General features: G+C 46.5%; 1 protein-coding gene, 1 long non-coding RNA gene and 2 pseudogenes across 2 annotated transcripts; 3 read left to right on the top strand and 1 right to left on the bottom strand.

Annotated features, from left to right (window-relative positions):
• Positions 1-635: 635 nt before the first annotated feature.
• LOC133906064 (probable polyamine transporter At3g19553) lies at positions 636-1956 on the bottom strand (annotated as a pseudogene).
• Positions 1957-5126: 3170 nt separating this feature from the next.
• Positions 5127-6344, top strand: LOC133906063 (heterogeneous nuclear ribonucleoprotein 1-like; annotated as a pseudogene).
• Positions 6345-9986: 3642 nt separating this feature from the next.
• On the top strand, positions 9987-11169 carry LOC133905802 (uncharacterized). The gene is made up of 3 exons (XR_009907696.1): positions 9987-10294; positions 10522-10622; positions 11151-11169. It is a non-coding gene; the product is annotated as an uncharacterized LOC133905802 (long non-coding RNA).
• LOC133905801 (uncharacterized) lies at positions 11166-13353 on the top strand. The gene is made up of 2 exons (XM_062347569.1): positions 11166-11231; positions 11884-13353. The coding sequence occupies exon 2, from the start codon at positions 11886-11888 to the stop codon at positions 12933-12935; it is 1050 nt and encodes a 349-aa protein (XP_062203553.1). The 5' UTR covers positions 11166-11231; positions 11884-11885; the 3' UTR covers positions 12936-13353.
• Positions 13354-20833: the final 7480 nt, after the last annotated feature.

Here is a 20833-nt window from a genome sequence, read left to right as displayed (position 1 = left end):
GCATAATTGTAGTAGCACACCATTTACAGTCACCTCAGTTCGCCCAGTTTGCAACTTTGCATCAAGTTCGCTACATTTTCGAATGGCAACGCTGATCCTTCTGAAGAAAATAGCTTGTTCAACCACGTGTTCTGAACTCTCAAGAAGGCGATGGCGACATGGCTGCTTGATTGGATCGGATTGTTATATATAAATCTTTATATCGTTTTCGTATAGTGCCAAGAGGTCGCACCTTATGTTGTTTCATGTACAGATCGGTGGAGTAGACAGAGACCTCGCGTAATCACCATCTTGATCTTTTTAGATGCCACTTTCATCGTCGAAACGTCAGGAAAAAAAACACCTTGCAAAGTATTCCAGAAACGTTCAGATGCGCAGAATCAAGTTGAAATAATCTGGCAGAAAACAGCCATGCCAAATTGAATGGCACATTGGCACTATTCATTCTTCAGATGTAATCAACTTCATGTAAGGAAAACATTTCTGGATAGTTACAGTACAAATTCTCCGGCACTTGACTGAAGTAAGAAGTAGACCGCAGTACAATTTATCTGTGCTTTGTTGAACAAACATGGCTTCTTCTAAGCCTGACTTCTCCCAGACTCCTACATTACACTCGAGAGTCAAAACAAAAATAACTTTGACGAGTTGAGATATGTTTCTTTCCTTCAAGGTTCAGACTTCAGTGGCAATTGGTGCGCAATTCTGAATTTCTATTGAAGACTATCTCCTGAACACCCTTCAGAATTCAGAGCTCACTGAATGGTGTACGGCCGAATGCATTGGGCGAAAAATGCTGTACAGTGAACGGCACACGGATTCGGGTTCATGTGTATGTGGAAATGCAAATCTTTTAAGCGCTACCCGACCTTGCTGCAACCTTCCTCGGCCGCCTCGTCGGCGAGCAGCACCAGCACGGCACGGACATCCTCGACGTTCATGCGCCGTGGTTGATCCATGGGAGCTGTCAGCTGGTGGCACCGGCGCCAAGAACTCGACCCATGCGTGCCTCTTGGCGTGCTCGACGCCGTAGTATAGCGCGACCCCGGCGACGGCGACGGCGGCGCTGACGACGAACGTCCTGGCCGACGCAAGGCACATGACGGTGGTGATGAGCGCGACGGGCGGGACGCACATGGCGGCGGCCCCCGCGGCGCTGACGGGTATCCGGTACGGCCTGGGGAGGTCTGGGTCCTTGACGCGCAGCTTGACGAAGGCTGCGAACACGACGAGCATGCCGAGCCCGTAGAGGAAGTTGAGGAACTCGATGATCTCCTGGAAGCTCATGAAGGAGAGGATCACCACCCCGGTCGCCGAGCACAGGATGCTGTACATCGGCGTCCCGTGCCTCGACCTGCATCACAATTCACAGAAGGATCAATTTCTTTGCTCAAATATTCGATTTTTTTTTGCTCGGAGATGGAGATTTCACCTGCGGGCGAAGATGGCTGGGATCATGCCCATCTCGGCCATGCCGAGGAGCTGGAAGGAGTCGCTGCTCATCTCGGCCTCGAAGAGGCCCATATTGGACATGGCGGCGGCGGCCTGGATCCACACGCGCAGCCAGGGCCCGCCGATCCTCTCTCCAACCTCAGAGAAGAAGCCGTCGGTCCACTCGGCCGCCGTCTCCGACGGAAGCGCGCCGGTGCCGGCCAGCAGCGGGATGAGGTACGCGCCGACGACGAGCCCCACCGCGCCGAACACCGCCTTGGGGAACGTCTTCCTCGGCTCCTCGACCTCGCCTGTGAGCGTGCTGGCCTTGTCCCAGTAGTTGAGGTTCCAGAACATGGAGTTGAAGTACCCACGCAGGTTGACGGCGCTGACGTTGGCGAGCCAACGGGACGGGCGAATCTTGGGGACGGCGAGCACGGTGAGCGCGAGGAACGGGGAGAGGGAGAAGCTGGAATCAGTCCTCGGGGTTTGCGCGGGTGAATTACAGCTGACAGTGGCCCACATGTCAGCCAAGTGCGAGTATTCACGTGCCTAATGATGTGATTACGTATAGATAACGTCACCGTTATCATTGTTTTTTGGTTATAAACTGAAAGGGAGTAAAAGCAGCATTGCATGTTTGTGTTTTTTTAAGTATAAAGTCCGATGCATACAAGCACAAACATCACAATCACACCTAGTACCCGTGGATATATCCAAATACATGTAACCTCGTATAACACAAGCACATGCTTCGATCACTAATCTAAATGAACAGATTGCACTGTAAAAATCTTAACCAACTGAATTTTACACTCGCTTCCATTGATCTCGTTATCGTTGTATCAAGTAAATGGGTATCTCGGTAAACAATAAGCGGATCATCTCTTAAAAATATTGATCGGTCGATGAGCTACCCCGATCAGTGTAAGGCCTGTAGCGATCTCGCTACACCTTCACATAAACTCACGACCAGCCCCCTTGATCGCGGGACTAGATTGGACACTCGCCTGAACGCTTCTCTTCACCATGCACCGGCCTCGACGAATAAAGTCATGAACGGTGCAGGGGGCATTGTCTCATCCCGTAGTATTAAAGGCTACGGAGTGAGATTTTACAGGTCAGCGCAGCACCATACAACAGATTGGATGTTGTGAGTCATCCAGCAGGGCAAGTGAACGGAGATAGCGTAGAGAGACAAGTGGATGGGGACGGCGCAGAAGCAAGTGGACGGGAACGACGCAGAGAGGCAAGCGGACGGACACGATGTAAAAGGGCATCGTTCCATCCTGTCGCAGTAAATGCAACAAGAAGCTGAGGTGTTAGGAGACCACGCACGAGAAGCTGGTATGCAGCTGCGTGGCGCAGAGGAGGAGCAGGCACGAGAAGCTGGTATGCAGCTGCGTGGCGCAGAGGAGGAGCAGGCCGGAGCGGCCGGCGGCGGCAACGTAGGGGTACCAGAGTTTGGTGGGGGCAGAGGAAATGCGGCGCGGCGCGGCACGGCGAGGACGGAGGCGCAAGGGAGGTCGTTAGAGGTCGACGGACATGTTGCGGTCCTCCTTCGTGTCCTCTGTGGCCACCACTTGGGGATTGCGGCCATGATGGCCCACCGCTCCTGCGCCGGAAGCTTGTACTAAACTATTCTCATATTTATGCATGTACTAAATATTTATAATGTAAAAGTTCACCATAGCATGACAAATAAAAAAAACAAGCGGTAGACACAAAAGTTAGACTAAACAACCGTTTAGTGTGAATTAATTGCAGAGTCAGGATATGGACAAAGGGCGGCTAAGATAAAATAATCTAAATCTATATTTTTAAACTAAAAAATATATATAATTGTTTATCTGAACACTCTCTGTGTATTCCTTCTCCAAGCCAAAAAGACACTCCTAGACCATTGAGTAATTTGGGGATTCAGGTAGGTGTGTCGTTGAGCGCAATAAGGTGCTCGCTGCTGGTCAGCATGACGTCTATCGTCCTCACGATCATCTTCTTTGTGCTAGGCTCATTACAAATTGGGGATTATTTGCTGGACCCTATGCTCCATCTTGAGTGTTTGTTTTATTTTCACTTTGCATTTCACGGGAAAACGTGGAGGTTCACGATGGATTCGCTTGTAGTGTTTGGGACAGGTATGGACTGTGGATCTTGCTTTTGTTAGCGGACTTTATTTAATCAAGCCAGCAAACTACTCCATGTGATCATAAACATTTATTTAGCAAAATCGTTTTCGATCCTTTTTCCGGATAAGTCCTAAAAATACAAAAATAATATGAAAATATAGAAAATGAATCAGAACAGGATGAGATTTATCCCATCCATTTTTATTCATAGCAGTGGAGACACTAGAGTGTCCAGCAGTGCATCACGATCATTCCGGCACTACTACAGAACAGTATATCACTGTCGGCTCTAAAACCTCTTTCACTGTCGGTTTTAGAGCCGGTAGTGAGTAATATGCAGTGATAATCCCCGACTATCACTGTCAGTTGGACGAACCGACAGTGAAAAGGGTATCACTACCAGCTAAAACCATCATCTGACAGTGATGCATGTGGTATCACTACCGGTAGGTGGTTTCATCCGGCAGTGATGTCCAGAGCATCACTACCAGCTGAAGCTTTTAGTAGCCAGTGTTTTGCCTCTCCTCTCTATTCTCCATGTCTCTCTCCTCCCTCAGTTTCTCTCCCTCTCAATATCTTTGTCTCTCTCCTCTCTATCCTCCCTCTCTCTCTCCCTCTCAATACATGCATACAATAAGACATATTTAATATAAATCAATAATAAAGACACATCATTAATACATATTAATTTATGTCCTTTATTAACATATAGTAATTAATAGCATTCATTAATATGGTGTCATTTGACGATATATAAGTAGTGTAACCCCCTAGTAGGTTTTCTCTTTGTCGCATACTCTCTACTAGAAGGTATGGTGTCATCTGAAAGTTTGTCCTGCATCGACGGCATGATGGTTCATGAGACTCGTCATTTGGGTTGATAACATGTTCCGGGAAGAATCCAACTATCTATTTTTAAAGGACATATATTTCTACAGATTGTAACACACATGTTCTTAGTTTGGAGCACTGCGTTTGAAGAATATAAAGAATTAGTCCTTCAACACATATATAAATTAAAAAGAAAACATCGATATGTAATTTCATACTTAAAGATCATTGTATCCCACTGATATGCTAATCAATCTCTGAACTTACAACAGCAATAATCTAGGGATTAAATTATAATAGGTAGTCCACTGCAGAGACAACTCAAGAAATATGTCTCGGTATACAAGTACAGACCAGTAAGGACCGAGGCAGCATCTATTTTATCATTTGAACACACAAAAAGACGACAAGCAGGATTTATTCTTATCATTTGAACACAAAAGCTCCACAACCAGCATTTGTTCTTATCATTCGAACACACAAAAGGATCGAGACAGCATATCTGTAGGGTGCTCCACCGCTGACTCCCTCGTCACCTAACATCGCCGCCGACGACAAGGAGAGCGAGTAGTCCTTACCCGACTCCCCAGTCCCCACCACGCGTCTACCCTAAAATATACCCAACCCAAACCACCCTACCACCCCATATCTGTAGGCCGAAATCCCCAATTCCCCTCTTCCCCCCTCATCCTCCCGCAGCAGGCGAGCACGAAGCCAGGATGTGAAGGCGGAGGGATGGAGTCAGACCAGGGCAAGCTCTTCATTGGTGGAATCTCGTGAGAGACAATGGAGGAGAAGTTGTGCGAGCACTTCTCCACCTACGGCGAGGTCACCTAGGCCATTGTCAAGCACGACAAGCTCACTAGCCGCCCCTGTGGTTTTGGCTTCGTCGTCTTCGCTGACCCCATCATCGTTAACCACACACTGTAGGACCATGATACCCTCGTCGGTCACACGATACCCTGGACCCTCCTCATCTCTCCTACCCGCGAAACCCTAGCCAAATATTCGCAATTCCAAGCGAATATTCACTTCGGTAGTGCTCCGATCTACCCCCACCGTGCGAGCTGGGTGCGTGCGTGCACCGAGGATTGCTCTCATGCGTGGCCACCTCTCTTGTGTTGTTGTTGTCTCAGGTCGATATGAAGCGGGCACTCTCATGGGAGGAGTAGCAGGCTTCCAAGGTGGCGAACCCTAGCATCATGAGGAACTCAGGTAGGTGGCGGAAGAGGTGGCGATGGGGATGTTGGTGGTGTTTGGACGAAGAAGATCTTCGTGGGTGGGCTGCCCTTCACTCTGGCAGAGGACGTGTTCCGGCGGTACTTCCAGACCTACAGGATCGTCACCGATGTTGTCATCATGTATGACCAAAACACACAGTGCCCGCAGGGGTTTGGGCTCATCACCTTTGACTCGGAGGATGCGGTTGACCGTGTGTTGCACAAGACCTTTCACGACCTAGGTGGGAAGATGGAGGTGAAGCATGCGCTGCCTAGGGAGGCAAACCCTGGCTCTGGCGGTGGACGTTCCATTGGAGGTGGGGGTTATCAGAGTAACAATGGTCATAACTCCAACTCTGGCAGCTATGATGGTAGAGGTGATGCTAGCATATATGGGCAGGCACAGCAGGGGAGCGATGGTTATCCGGGCTATGTTGCGGGAGGTTAGGGTGCTGGTGCAGCTGGTTACGGATACGACGCTAACCCTGGAGATGGATATGGAAATTACGGGGCAAGACGATATGAAGGTGTTCCTGCTGGGTATGGTGGACCTTACGGAAATCCAAGTGCTGATCCTGGTTACCAAGGTGGTCCTCCAGGCTCAAATAGAGATCCCTGGGGCAGTCAAGCTCCATCTGCTTACGGCGCTGGAAGTTATGGTGGCAATACATGCTATGGTACTTGGAACAACTGTTCTGGTGGTAGCATGTCAAATCTTTTAAATTTCCCATGACAACTCTTCTGTTCCACCAAAGCTTTTAAATTGCCGAGGGCAGCCATGTGTCAGTAAATATGTTGATGCTCAAGTGACGCTTTATGATATAATTTTATGTTGTTTCTCCTTTTGGAAATGTTGCTTAGTTAAGCTAACTAAACAACATCCTTATAGTTGCATTGCATCTACAATTCTAGACTGTTTTGTGCTTGCAATATTGCTCTGAGTTAACTTGGAACTCATGGCTGCATCTCACACTAATGTACAATTCTTCTGCCCATCATGCCAGTATGACACACTTGTTCTTAATTGGTCTTCTTGTTCATTTCTTCTGTATGTGTATTTCCAACTTTATTTGCATGTAGAAAATAAATATTCATGAACATTGTATTATTGTTATGAAAACATGTTGTATCCTGTAACATAGTACTATCAATATAATGCTTAATCATATGTTTGGCAGATTAACATGTAAAACTAAAAGTTGGTTACTTTCGGTCTTAATTTAGTGTTACCAAATTTCATATATAATGCCACTAGACATTCAATATTTATCTTTCGAATAGGTTGATGATGTTCATATCAATTTACTAGTAATGTCGATGTGATGTGATGTTCAATAAATAGCATGTTTGTAAAATTTATTACAGTTTTCAGCTTGAGCGGAGCAATCGAGCACTGCCTGCTTTTTAGCTTGTGATTTGTTGACTTTAAATTTAACATGGTTTGTCAATGGATATTAGCAGTAGCACGTCCCTATACCTAAAGATATGATCCTAGATTCGTCATCTCAGGTACCTCACGTCTGACGTCATCATAGGTACCCGTCCACCTCCACTAAAGTACTCTCCCCAAATCATGTCCTGGTTTCCTTACTGATCAAGACCTGTAGTCAGGGCATCTCCAATCCGATCCAACTCTACGTCCAGCCGTGGTGATCCACACACGGCCGATATTCCTCCTCTACCGCATCATACACACCATCAATTTCCTTTCCGATTGAGACCTGTAGTCAAGGAAATTCTACAATTTGATCAAACTCTTTGTCCAGCCACGATGATCTGTGCTCGGTTGACATTCCTCCTCTACCGCTTGTTCATACATCTCGCCACCATTTGCTCGCATCGCTCCCGCTTGGGTCGCCGCTCCGTTCACTCGCGTGCTTCGAACCTTCATCGCCCGCGCCAAGCCCTCTCCTCACTGTCTCCCGGTCTACACACGCCTCGGGAGCAATGCAATGTTATCGTGTACAAATTTTTGGCTCATATTGTAACGCACGGACATTCAACTAGTGATGAGCAAATTAAACTTATTAAAATGAGACTGGATAGATATACCTTCTGCCATGTGAATTATGCATAGATGTTCTTTGAGACGTAATTTATTAGCGAGGCTTTTCTTCATTTATAACGCCTTCAACTTCTTCCACAATGAGGTGACAGCCGTCTCGTTAATGACTTCACACATAATACATGTAGATAAACTAAGTTGCGCGACAGATATTGCTTTTTGATCCAATTCCTCCCATGCGCCGTCTAACATGTGTGCTGGTTTAGAACCTAATGTCTTTCGAACGCCAACTAGTGTAAGACCAACTTTTATCTGGACCTACCATATAGAGAAACTGATTTTACCAAGAAACTTCTCAATATCAAATTTAGCAAATAACATGATTAAGAAAAAATTACATATCAAAAAATAAGTAAAGACTAAATTTCGAGCGTACATGCATTTGTCATATAGCATGCACACTCGGATCAACCATGCGCTGGTCACACCTTTTTTGTTGCCCCACCACCCACCTCTCTCTCCACTCTCACCTTCTTCCTCCCCAATCCCCATCATCATCTCCCCATACCCATCCCCATCCCCTCCTCCACGTTTTGCATACCTCCCAAATCTTAGTCTCCTCTTCCCATTGCTCCTCTGTCGACTTTCCTTGCCGCCTCTGGCGATTGGCGACATCCCACTCCCATCTCCCTCTCTTTGACCCCGCGCCATTGCCACGAGCCCTCCGAGTCCCATAGCGATAGCGACATGGACGTTGGGTCTAGCCACGAGGGCTCCCCAAACCTCATATATTGCTTGTTGATCGCACGGGCCTCTTCCTACTGGCTTGGTGAGATTCGAGTGAGACTGGGGTGCACCTCTTCTGTGAGTGGGTCCACATGGCCACTCGTGACAACGACACCACTCCACCACCCTCCACGCCCACTGACCATGCGTGTAGGGATATCCTTGGCCACCAACTTGCTAGACTTGTTTTAATGTTCAAACAAATTTCTTTTGAATTTCATATGAATTTGCTTGTAAATAGAAACAAATGCGTTTTCTAATTTCGTATGCATTTACTTTTGTAAATGTAAATTGGAATAAATTTTCTCATCAGATTCAATGGTTGAAATTCAACAGAACCTCTGTTTTCTTTATTTAATCAAGCCAGCTAACTACTCCTTGTGATCCTAAACATTTATTTAGCAAAATCGTTTTCGATCTGTTTTCAGGTAAGTCCTAAAAATACAAAAATGACCCAAAAAAATATAGAAATGAACCAGAACAAAATGGGATTTATCTCATCCGTTTTTATCCATAGCGGCGAAGATGCTAGAGTGTCCTAGGTGGTGCACATGCACCCGGATGAAAGAAAAATTTACAAGTAATTTATTATTCATATTGACCATAGTAAATTTTATGTATTAGATATATTATGAAGCGGTGTATCACGGTCATTCCCGCGCTAGCATGGTCATTGGAAGAGAGAATGGTTGCACGGCGAAGTCAGAGACAAGGATGCGGCGATTTAAATTTGCATGGATGCACTCTTTCTCTCCCTCTATATGATTAAGCAGACGAAGACTCACGAGAGACACCGTCCTTTGGGTTCCTATTGGGTTTTTTTTCTTAGAAGTTAGAAGCTAAAATAAATAGTTTGTTTTTACTTAGTTTTTGAGAAATAAAAATAGTCTTTATTATTATAAAATTCTAAGAAGATAGACACACATCTAGATGTGCTTATATAGAAATAAATTTATAAAAAAGTCATAACTTGTAGAACCCCAAATAAATATGACCTTAGCCAACGAAAAGCATTGTCCTTTGGAATCCTTTCCGGCATCTAAACATAAATCCACGTTTCTAGCTCAGATCAACATTAGTCTTCAATCCGAGAACCAAGTATTAATTTGGGTATAGTGGAGGTGGTTATATCTAAAGTTTTGCTCATTATATATCGCACTAAGGTAGAATTTTTTCAGTAGTAAACCATGTATCTGTCAACAACGATGTGTGTACGGTGACTTCTTCAATCTCTAAGTTTTGTATATCCGGTTTTCAACAGATGTTGTAAGAGTAACGTGTGTCTGCTTGTTGTACTAGGTGTCTAAAAAACATTAAAAACGTAAATCATATCGCACGCTGACTGGACATCGGGCCGGGCCGGGCCGAAAGAGTATGCTGTACTAGATTGGCCGAAGACTTATGGGCCCCATTTTCTCGTGTTGGGTAAGCCCAACTTCGTTTTGGTCCAACAACACTTGTGCCCTCCGGCCACGTCAGCATTCTGGCAACAGGGCAGGAACCATCCGATGAGGACACGTGGCTTGATCGCAACCGCAGGAAACCTCCTCTCTCTCTCTCTCTCTAGCCTTCTTCCCAAACCCGCCGAAGCAACAGGGCGAGCTGGCGCCCCCTCCTCCCTTCCCCGCACGCGCGCGCCCCCGCCCCACGCGCGAGCCGGCATGAACCTGGTGCAGATTGCAGTCTGCATTCTTAGCCCACCGCCGCCGCCTATAACTAGGCTTTCCCCCGTTCCCCGCCCGCATACGCGGTTGCAGCAGCCCCACGCCCACCGACAGGGAGTAGCAGCGAAAGGAAGAAGAAACGGGAGGCGGGCGCGCGGGGACCCGTCGCCGGGCTCCGCGAAACCGCCGGATTTCGCCGCGGAGCCGCTGGATTGGGAGGGATTCGAGGTGGGTCTCTGCGCGCAATGCTGGGGGGTTCTTGGCTTGTTCGGTGCGGTTTCGTTCGGGGCTGGGGTCTTGGGAGGGTTGGTGATCCTAAAGCTCGTGAGGTTTTGTGCGGGATTCGATCGTATCGTGTCTCTGGGTTGGGAATTCGCGGAATGTGACGAGTGTTCTTGGAGTTCGTTGGATCTGCTTTGATCGCTAATCCGTTTCTTCTTGCGACCTTGGTTCAGCGATCAAGCCCTCGCCTTCGCTGAGCAACCTGAATGCGTCCCATCTGTTCTGCTCTCTCTCCTCACGCGGATTGACGAACCAAGGGCTCGGAAGCTTCCAGGTACGAATCCGATGCCCAATTCGCATAACTGCAATCTGTGGAGCAAGACAGTGCTTGGTTAATTCATGGTTGCTCCATCTAGCATTTAGCATCTCGCTATGTTCTTACTCCCTGAATCCCTGCTACCTTACAACGCATTCAGATATGGCAATCTTCTTGACCATTTCACAAGCTGTTGCAATTTGTAGTTGCGCAAGTGATTGTCTTCCTGAACTATCCCAGCAATGCTAATTCAGTGATTGCACGAATGCTTCAAAGAAGTATTAACCAGGGATTGTTTGGTTCATCTTTATGTTTCTGACTACTACGTTGTATATTGTAATGATTCGTCAGGTAGCTCTGTGTCAAGTGGTATCTTATTTTTACAGCTCGGTTTGTGGTAGCTGTTGGTGGTGTGAAATTTCTGAGATTTCGTGCAGAATTGGATCGAACTGTGTTCTGGGTTGGGAATTTGCGTAATGTGAAGAGTGTTCTTGAGTTCTTGGTTCTGCTTAGGCCACTAATTCGTTTCTTGTGACTTTGTTTCAGTGATCAAGGCCTCACCGTGTCCAACCCTTTGGTTCTCTCTTCTCACGCGAATTGACTTACCAAGAATTCAGAAGCTTCCAGGTACAAAAAGGGATGCTCATTTCACAAGTCACGTCAGTCGTAATCACGCAAGTCCTTGCCTTTGGCATGACTATTCAATCAAATGCTGTCTATGTGTTTGCACCAATGCTTCAAAGAAGCAGGTGCTAGTTAATTTATGTTTGCTACATCTTGCACTAGCATCTCACTGTGTTCTTGGTCCCTGATACATTGTAATCATTATTTGTGTTTGCACAAACGTTTCAAAAGAACAGTGCTAAGTTAGTCCATGATTGCTTCATCTAGCAGCTAGCAACTCACTGTGTTCTTACTTCTTAGTCCCTGATACCTTGCAACGAATTCAGATATGGCAACCCCCATGACCATTTCACATGTTGCAACTTGTAACTAGTTACTTGCGCAAGTAATTGTCTTCCTGGAATCACCCCATCAAATGCTAACTTAGTGCTTGCACAGATGCTTCAAAGAAGCAATAATTAGCGACTGTTCTGACTCATCTTTAAGTTTCTTACTACTACATTGCTATGATCCATCCAGTAGCTCTGTGTCAAGTAACATCTTATCTTTTTTTTTTTTCTGTACTATCTGATCAAATCCTAGCTGTGTTTGTACAATTGCTTCAAAGATGCAAGCAGTAGTGAGCTTATGATTGCTTCATCTTGCATTGATTCAGGTATGGAATCAGGAGGGCCTCATAAGCATTTGTGTAAAATCTGCGACAAGAGCTTCTCTTCAGGTAGGGCTCTTGGTGGCCACATGTCGTGCCACTGGCGCGGTGACAAGCAGCCGAAGAGCACACCTAGCCCACCCGCCATTGTTGTTGATCTGCATGTGTCACTGCTGGATCCCTGTGATGAGAAGCCTTCGCTACCATCTTTGGAAACTCAAGGCCTGCACTGCTCAAAGGTGTTCCCTACCTGCCAATCTCTGAGGGGGCACATGAGGATTCACGGTGAGAAGAAGGTGATGGCCAAGCCCGAGGAAGAACCAGCTGGGCTGATGGAACCTTCAGCCAATGCTGATGGTGACCGCAGGTACAATATGATGATCTTTTCTCCAGTGAAGCGTAAGCGATCAAAGAGGGGGATCCCAGTTCTCGATTCAGAGGAGATGGATGCTGCAGTTACTCTCCTGATGCTTGCAGACCATTCTGGCAAAACTTCTGCTTATGAGGATTTCTGTGGGGGAGATAAGGACGACTGCAGTTTGGCACCCAATTTGTTCAAGGAGGTGAAGCTCAATGCTTTTGATCATCAGCTGGTTCAGTTTGATGAGTTCATGGAGCCTAACACTGACAAGAATTCAGTTAATGATGATTTCTATGAACACTGTGAGAATGAAAGCAATTTCAATTTGGTTGCTGATGCCCCCAAGGTGCAACTGAATTCATTTGACCATGGACTGGATCAAGGTGCTGAGTTCATGAAGCCAGGGGCTGACAATTCAGTTGAGGAGTTGAAGTCCCACCTTTCAGCTGCAGTGAATGTCAAGAGCCACCAGTGCAATGTCTGTGGAAAGTCATTAAGATCAGGGCAGGCATTGGGAGGCCACATGAGGTACCATTATGTTCGAAGGTGCAATCGCCGTCAAGGGGTTGCTGATTGCCCTGATTCTACTATGATGGAACAGCAAAAGCAGAAGCTTGAATTGGACTCTGAGTTGCTCGATTCTAATCTCCCAGCTCTCATCGACGGAGACAACATTCACATGGGTGTGAAATCTTGAATCTGAGCCATAGTTTGTGATGAGTAGCCTTCAGTTGGCAGTTGGCAACGCCAGTTCTACATGTCTGAAACTGATACTGATTCAGTTGTCTATAGGTTCAGCAGTGGCCAGGGAGGAAAAGAACTCAATTTTCTCTGCTGTAGATAGTTAGGGGTTTTGATACTGACACTTCTCTTTGCCAATAAATTTCCTGGATGGGAAGGCCAGGATCTTAAGTCACTGCTTGGTCACAAAACAGTGCAGCAGTTCTGCTCTGTTGCATGTAATGCAATGCATGAGCTTGTGACTCTAGAACTAATGGTCTGTAGCTCCCAATCAATTTTGCTTGGATGTACACTTCTATACTTCTGTAAATACACCTCTATACAGAGCATATTCTTGAAATGATTGTTCAATAAAGATACGCTGATCAGAATTTGTGCGACCTTCTTGTTTCTTCTATTAGTTTGTCTTTTAGAGGTAGTATCAAGGCTTCATGTAGTGCTTTGAGTGTCATGGTACACTGCATATTATGTGCTTTTGTGACAGTTACTACACTGGTGGTTCCTTGTTAGAACTTGTACTATGGCAAAATTATACACATGATTTGTGTAGCTGATGGAAACATGGATATGTATGTCAACACACACACACACACACACACACTAGAATTGTTTGTCGATTGACAGACATGCATTTTGCTTTGCACCTGGTAGTTATCAAGAATTTCTCTAGTGAATCTTTGGAATGCACGTATTCAGTTCCAAATCAGGCAGTTGTTTTATGACTTTTCAAGAGTTTGGTCGGAATCTGTGCGTTCTTCTTGTCTCTTTTATTCAGTAGATAACATTCAATGCTTTAAATGTCATCATTGCCGTGGCATATTTCAGATTATGAGCTTTTGTGATAGTTTATGCTGTTGCTCTTTTTCTGTTTGGTGGTTCCCTGTTAGAACTTGGGTTTTGGCAAACTTGTACAAATGATTAGTGTGCAGCTGATCAAAACATGAGTGATGCTTCGTCTTGTTTATTACAGACCATGGGCTCAGGAATACAAAAAATCAGTAGCAAAGATTTGTCAGTTGACTAGTTGAGACACCTGCATTTTGTTCCTCATTAGCTGTTGTCAAGAATTTACTAGCCAGGCTTTAGAATGCACTTACCCTTATCCAAATCGGGCAGTTGTTCTACTGAGTGTGCAATGGCTTGTTCTGAACAGAGGCACTGATGCACTCGAGGAGAAGAACACCAACAGTTACGTTGGATCACCCCGAGAATCTGGAGCAGTTCAGGTGTAAAACACTTGCCTGAATACGGCCTTTTATAGAACGGAACTTTTTTTGAAATAATTATTTTATTAGAAAATTAAAAAATAATACCCAAAAACTGATATTTGCATAAATAGTTACATGTTGCCACGCGGAGTGCCGACTAGGAACCTGTCTGTACTACACGTGCCGATATGCTACGTGGCAGACGATATTAAAAAAAAAATCATAATTTTTTCATATAATCTCATATGAAGATGATCTTTATATAAAAATTGTACTTATCAATGATATCTATAACTTTATAATTAAGCACTTTGCTATTTGAATCTGTTTAGATAACCAAAAAATAACTAGAAATTACAGATCTAGTTTTTCAGATCTGAAATTTATAACTATTTTTAGGCATTTAATGGATTCATATTAAAAAGTGTTCAACTATAAAGTTGTAGATATGATCGATAGGTACAATTTTTATATAAAAATCATCTCCATCCAAGATTATATGAAAAAGTTATGATTTTTTTGTTAAATATCATCTGCAGGACACAAGAGTTGTCGGGTTTATACAAATATTGGATTTTGGATATTATTTTTGCATTTTTTAATAAAATAATATTATTTAAAAAATGGATAGAACATGTCTTGTTCTTCTTCGTACAGTAGATGAGATTGTCCTTCATCACCTGGGCTCAGCTCCTAGCCTCCTCGCGGTTGCCAATGGAGATGGCGCGACGGTAAGCCATTGGCAGCGGCATTGCCCGTGTGGCCTGGCGCGTGGGCGCTGCATCCGCCGGCATGCCGCTGGGCTGTCTGGATGAGAGATGGTCCTTAACCCGCAGCCCTCAAGTTGGATCAGAACAAACAAAGGATGTCACCTGAGCGATTTTTTTTCAAATTTAGCAATTTTAGGTGAATGTTTGAAAAAATAGCAACTATAGATGTTTGTCACCCGTATGAAAAAATTAGGCGGCTGTTTGTCTGTTGCATCACCATGTTCTCTTTCTCGATTCGCGTCAATGCACGGAGAAGATTTGTTAGTGTAATCCTTGTGTGTAGTTTAATCTTTTTGCTGTTGGTATTGTAGCAATTGTTAGATTCAATCTTACAAGAGGTGGGTTGTAAGAACACACGAGCACACACTGGACACAAAAGTTTTCTCGCTGTTAACAGCTTCTGATGTATTTAAAAAACATCTAAACCATACTCTAGGGGGGTCACCCATATATAAAGATACAAAACCGACCTATTATAGTTGCACTACCGACATACTATCGCTACAGTGCCCAACATACTGTTAGAAACCGACATACTGTTGCTACAATACCGATAGCAAAAAGATTAAACTACACACAAGGATTACACTAACACTACTCTCCCAAAGCCTTGTGTGTTTGATTAAGTTTAATTTTGATCATTCCAATCCTATCTCTAAGCTCCTGGAATCGAACTCGCTCTAATGCTTTTGTTAATATGTCCACGAGCTGGTCCTTTGTGCCAATAAAGTCTGCACTGACACTCTTGTTGTCCAAGCACTCCCTAATGAAGTGGTAGTGCATATCGGTCTACTTGCTGCGCTCATAGAACACATGGTTTTTGCTTAGTACTAGAGCTGATTGGTTGTCAACCTTGAGCTCGACAGTGTCGGCATGTTTCTCCTTGAAGTCACCGAGCAATCGAGTCAGCCACACACCTTGTGTAGCTGTAGTGGTGGTGACGACATACTCTGCTTTATAGGACAACATGGCCACCACCCTCTGTTCGAGAGAATGTCAGCTCACTATGCTGTCGTCGTAGAAGAATAGAGCGCCAGAAGTTCTGTTTTGCATATCAATGTTATCGGCGAGGTCTCTGTTGTAGCCAACCAACCGTCCCTCCTCTACTTTCCCATAGCGACAGCAGTAGTTGATCATCCTAGCAACATAGCGCAAGATCCTCTTCACGGCCGTCATATGCTCCTGAGTTGGCCGCTCCATGAAGCGGCTCACAAACCCAACGCTGAAGGCAAAATCTGGGCGCGTGTGGACGAGGTAGCAGAGGCTTCCGACAAGCTTCATGTACTCTGTCGTGTAAACTTATGTCGTCGTGCTCTCGCGGCTGAGTTTGAGTCGTTCCTCCATCGGGGTGTGAGCGAGATTGCAGTCTCTCATCCCTGCCATCTCCAGGATTCGAGCGGCACATTACGCTTAGCACAGCATGATGCCACCTCTACTGCTACTCTACTAGACCTCGATCCCAAGATAGAAGAAGAGCAAACTGAGGTTGCTCATCCTTAATTGAGTCTTCATTTTCACCTTGAATCAATCGATCTCCTCCTTTTCCTATCCTGTGATAATCAGATCATCCATGTAGACCACAAGGAGTAGCAGCGTGTTGCCAAGGTCGTGCCGGTACGTCGCATGTCCATAAAGTGATGTCAAGCTTTGCGTTCCATACGCACGGTGCTTGTCGCAGGTTATAGAGCGCCTTCCGCAGCCGCAAGATCTTGTGCTCTTCTCCGACAGCGACAAACCCTGACGGCTATGCAACATACACATCCATCTGATGGACCAGCCATTCCTTTTGGGTAGCTAGCACCAATAGCAGGTGCACGTACTCCAAACGAGCAACAGGTGTGAATACCTTGTTGAAGTCCACGCCTAGCTATTGCTGCACATAGTCCTTGGCGATGAGGTGGGTTTTGTGCTTGATCACAGCGCGTGGCAGCTCCGCTAGCGTCCATGTCCCGTTCTCCTCGGCATATTTCATCTCTTCCAGCTTTGCTACTCGCCACGCCGCGTCACGTTCCACCTCAACGAATGAGCTCGACTCTACTGTGCTCGCCAGGTGCAGCTCGATGTCGTCCAGGATGCGGGTAGTGTATCCCGCTGGAGCTCCCCCACCATCGAGCATCTTGTCGATGATGCGGTAGTGTATTGGGCTGTCGTCGTGGTGTGCGTTGAGCCTAATGCTGTCATTCGGCAGTGGCATGATGAAGTTTGCCTCCTTAGTAGATTCGCCGCTCGGCATTCTAGGCGACGCATCGGCCGCCGCTATACTTGGTGCAGGTGGTTCCGCCGTCAATGTTCCTCATCCGGCTGAGGTGGGCCCGTTAGTTGCTGGGAAATGGACTTGACTCACCATGAACTCCACAACAAAGTCGCTCGATGGAGCCATGCTCCCAGCTACATCCGCCTCCCAGCTCCATCTGGCGTCCTCATCGAAGTTCACATCTCGCGACATGCGGACACACTTGTTGCTCAGGTCATAGAGGTAGTACACCTTCACGCCACGCTCGTAGCCAATGAAGACACATGGCGTGCTCCTATCATCAAGATTCTGTAGATGTGGTAGTGCCTCCTTGATGTACGCCAAACATTTGAAGGTGCGTAAGAAGTTCATCATTGGCTTCCGGTCGTGCCACGCCTCGAACTATGTCATGCCATCTAGGCTCTTTGTCAGCGCATGATTGAGCAGGATGACGGTGGTGCTCACCACCTCTCCCTAAAACTCTGCCGGTATGCCCCTCTATTTTATGAGTGCGTGCATCATCGTGACGATTGACTGATTGCTCCTCTCCATCATGCCATTTTGTTGTGGGTTGTACGGCACGAGAAATGTCGCTAGACACCGCGATTCACGCAGCGGCGTGTGAATTCAATGGATGTGAATTCGCCACCGTTGTCAATGCGGAGGACGTGAAGCTTCTGACCACTCTCCACCTCCGCCTGGATCGCCTTGATCGCTACCGCCACGTCGATCTTTGTAGCTAGGATTAGTAGGAAGAAACGATGTCCACCTGGTGTCACCGGTGTAATGGGACCACAAAGATCTCCATGGATGAGGTCGAGCGCTCTTTCGTCTGATACTTGGCCTGTGACAAGAACGGAGCTCAGCGGTGCTTGGTGGTGATGCAAGTGTCGCACAACTGCTCGACATGCTCTAGCTGCGATAAGCCTTGCACCATCTCATGGCGCGCCAGCCATTGGAGTGCGTCGAAGCTTATATGGTCGTAGAACGCATGCCACCGCCAGGCATTCTCGTCGTGGCGCACTGCGCGATAGATGGGATGGACAATGTTAAGGCCCATGATGTACAACCGGTTGCGCCCACGATGAACTTTGGCGAGGAAGCGGCACTGGCGGTCCCAGATCCGCAAGATACCGTCCTCGATCAGCACCTGGGAGCCTCCCTCATCTAGCTGGCCCATGCTGATGATGTTGTTCTTCAGCCATGGAATGAAGTAGACACCGAAGAGTGCCTTGTGCTCTTTGTTCTTCTTGGTGAACAGGATGGTGCCACAACCGTGGATGTAGACCATCAAGCCATCTCCAAAACAGATAAATCCCACCATACCTCGATCAAGCTTTGCGAAGATATTGTGGTGACTCGTCATGTGGTTGGTGATGCCGTTGTTGAAGTACCAGTCCTCCAGGTGGCTGTCGTCGCTGGCACCAAGGTGGATTTGCGCGCGTGGCTTGTCGAGGTGGGCGTGGCTTGGTGGTAACTCCTGCGCATAACTGAGAGTGCACACTTACACCATTAGGAGTGCATGCTCATCTTCTTCCTTCTCGCCTTAGGCCAAATAAGACTGCTCCTTCTTGGGCGATCGGCGGCCCTAGGCCCAGTTGCCATAGCCACCGTAATTGTGGCACTTGTCGTGGGAGAAATCACGCGCGACCTTCTTGCCATCGGAGCCACCGGCTCTTCCTTTCTTTCACGATGCGCATGCACAACGATGGGCATTGTAGCTGCCCGATGACCCTTTGCCCTGCTTCTGCTCCTATATGCTCATGAGCCATTTCTCCTCGATGAGGAGGAGCTTTCCATCGGTGATAGTGGATTCTTCCTGATTGAGACGATCCTCCACTGCCTTTAGCCTCCCTATCACTTCCTCCAGTCTAAGCGTTGAGATCCAGAAGAGTCTCAATGGATAGAGAAATCTGTGAAAATTTCTTGGGGACCGCTCGCAGATATTTTTCTATCACCATCCGTTCGTCCATCGTTTCTCCGAGCATGGCGAGGTTGGTGACAAGGCCAGAGCGATGCGTCATGAAATCGTCGATTGTCTCCCTGTCACAGAACAAAATTGCCTCAAATTCCTTCCATAGCTCTTGTGTCGAGGCCTTATATACGTGATTGTCACCGACACACATCGATTTGATGGCGTCCTAGGCCTGCTTGCACTCGTTTTGACAACGAGCGTCCCGATCATCTCCTAGGGCATGGTGCGGAGGATGGCCTTTAATGCCATGTTGTCTTCCTGGAAATCTACATCGCCAAACTCCATTGCGTCCCAGAGGTCGCAAGCCTGCAGCATGACCTTGATGAGAAGGCTTTAGTTGACGTAATTGCTCCGTGTGACGATCGGGTACGACGCGCCACCAACCTCCTTGACCACACACTGGACGACCACATCGCATCCACCGACATCTCAGTGTCGCAATCATCATGGCGGCGACGCTGGGGAGCTGTGGCGGTTGAAGTGCCTCCGAGGACTCAGAGCCGCACCACTCGTGGGAGTTGACATCACCGTGGATCGATCAACCCTGGCTCTAGTACTAATTGTTGGAATCGATCCTGCGAGAGGTGGGTTGGAATCTCGCACACGTGAGCACACACTGGACACATGAGTTTTCTTGCTGTCAACCACTTCTGATGTTTATCCAAACATCCAAAAGCTTATAGCTGCTAACAGCTTCTAATTGGTGAAGCTTCCCACATCGTCTGAACTCTGAAGGTCTCGAATCATTTTTGCTTTGGCTGTACACTTATGGCATATTGAGTTTATAATTTAATAAGAAAATGTACATAGCATATCATGAAATGATTGGTATTCAACAACGAGGTGCTGGTCAGAATTTGTGCAAACAATCTTCTTGTTCCTTCTATCCAGTCGTCTTTCGGAGGTAGCATCATGGCAACGTTCATGCTGTGAGGTTTATCATTGTCATGGTACACTCCAGACGACGTGCTTTTGTGACACTAGTAACTACTAAATACTCCTATACTATAATAGAATGAGAACCATCATTCATGTCTTGACTAGCCGTACACAAATCATGTTTGCCGCGGCCCTAGTTTATACAAAGAACCACCAAAAAGGGAAAGAGACCAAGTCTTGTCGGTTGACAAACATGCATTTTTTTTAGAGTTTTAGGGACTACGCCCCAGTCTCATTGCATAGCAAATGGACCATAACATGTTTACAACGCATTGTGAAGGCTAAACAGCCATACATATAGCATCAACTCACAGAGCCACAAAGCAAAAATACTAGCTAGAGTACTGAAAGGAACTCATCTAGCTCATTCCTATCAGTACCCGACTACTACTACTAGATTTCCCCCACCTCCGAAAAGACAAGCTGACCAAGTCTGATCGGTCTGCACTATTCCACATCCGACACCACATCTAGGAAGTTGAACTTGTAGACATCCATCCCTTCTGGTTCAGGTCCCAGCTTGCTCTCCCTGGGCCAAGATGGCGCTCGCCCTCTCCCTCTGTGCCATTGATATCATGGGCCCACGTGCCAACATCGTTGTTCACCTCCACCTGAAGACATATGCACTATCCGACACCAAGACGATTTCCCACGCCCAAACCAGACCAAATCCGTGAGGGAATTCTTCCAAAAGCCCGGCTACAGGATAGGCACAGACTCCTCAACCGA

This window comes from Phragmites australis, chromosome 23, assembly GCF_958298935.1.
Source record: "Phragmites australis chromosome 23, lpPhrAust1.1, whole genome shotgun sequence".
In the NCBI taxonomy this organism is placed as follows: Eukaryota; Viridiplantae; Streptophyta; class Magnoliopsida; order Poales; family Poaceae; genus Phragmites; species Phragmites australis.
The sequence above is the reverse complement of the archived record's forward strand: the minus strand, read 5'-3'. Positions and strand labels throughout refer to the sequence as shown.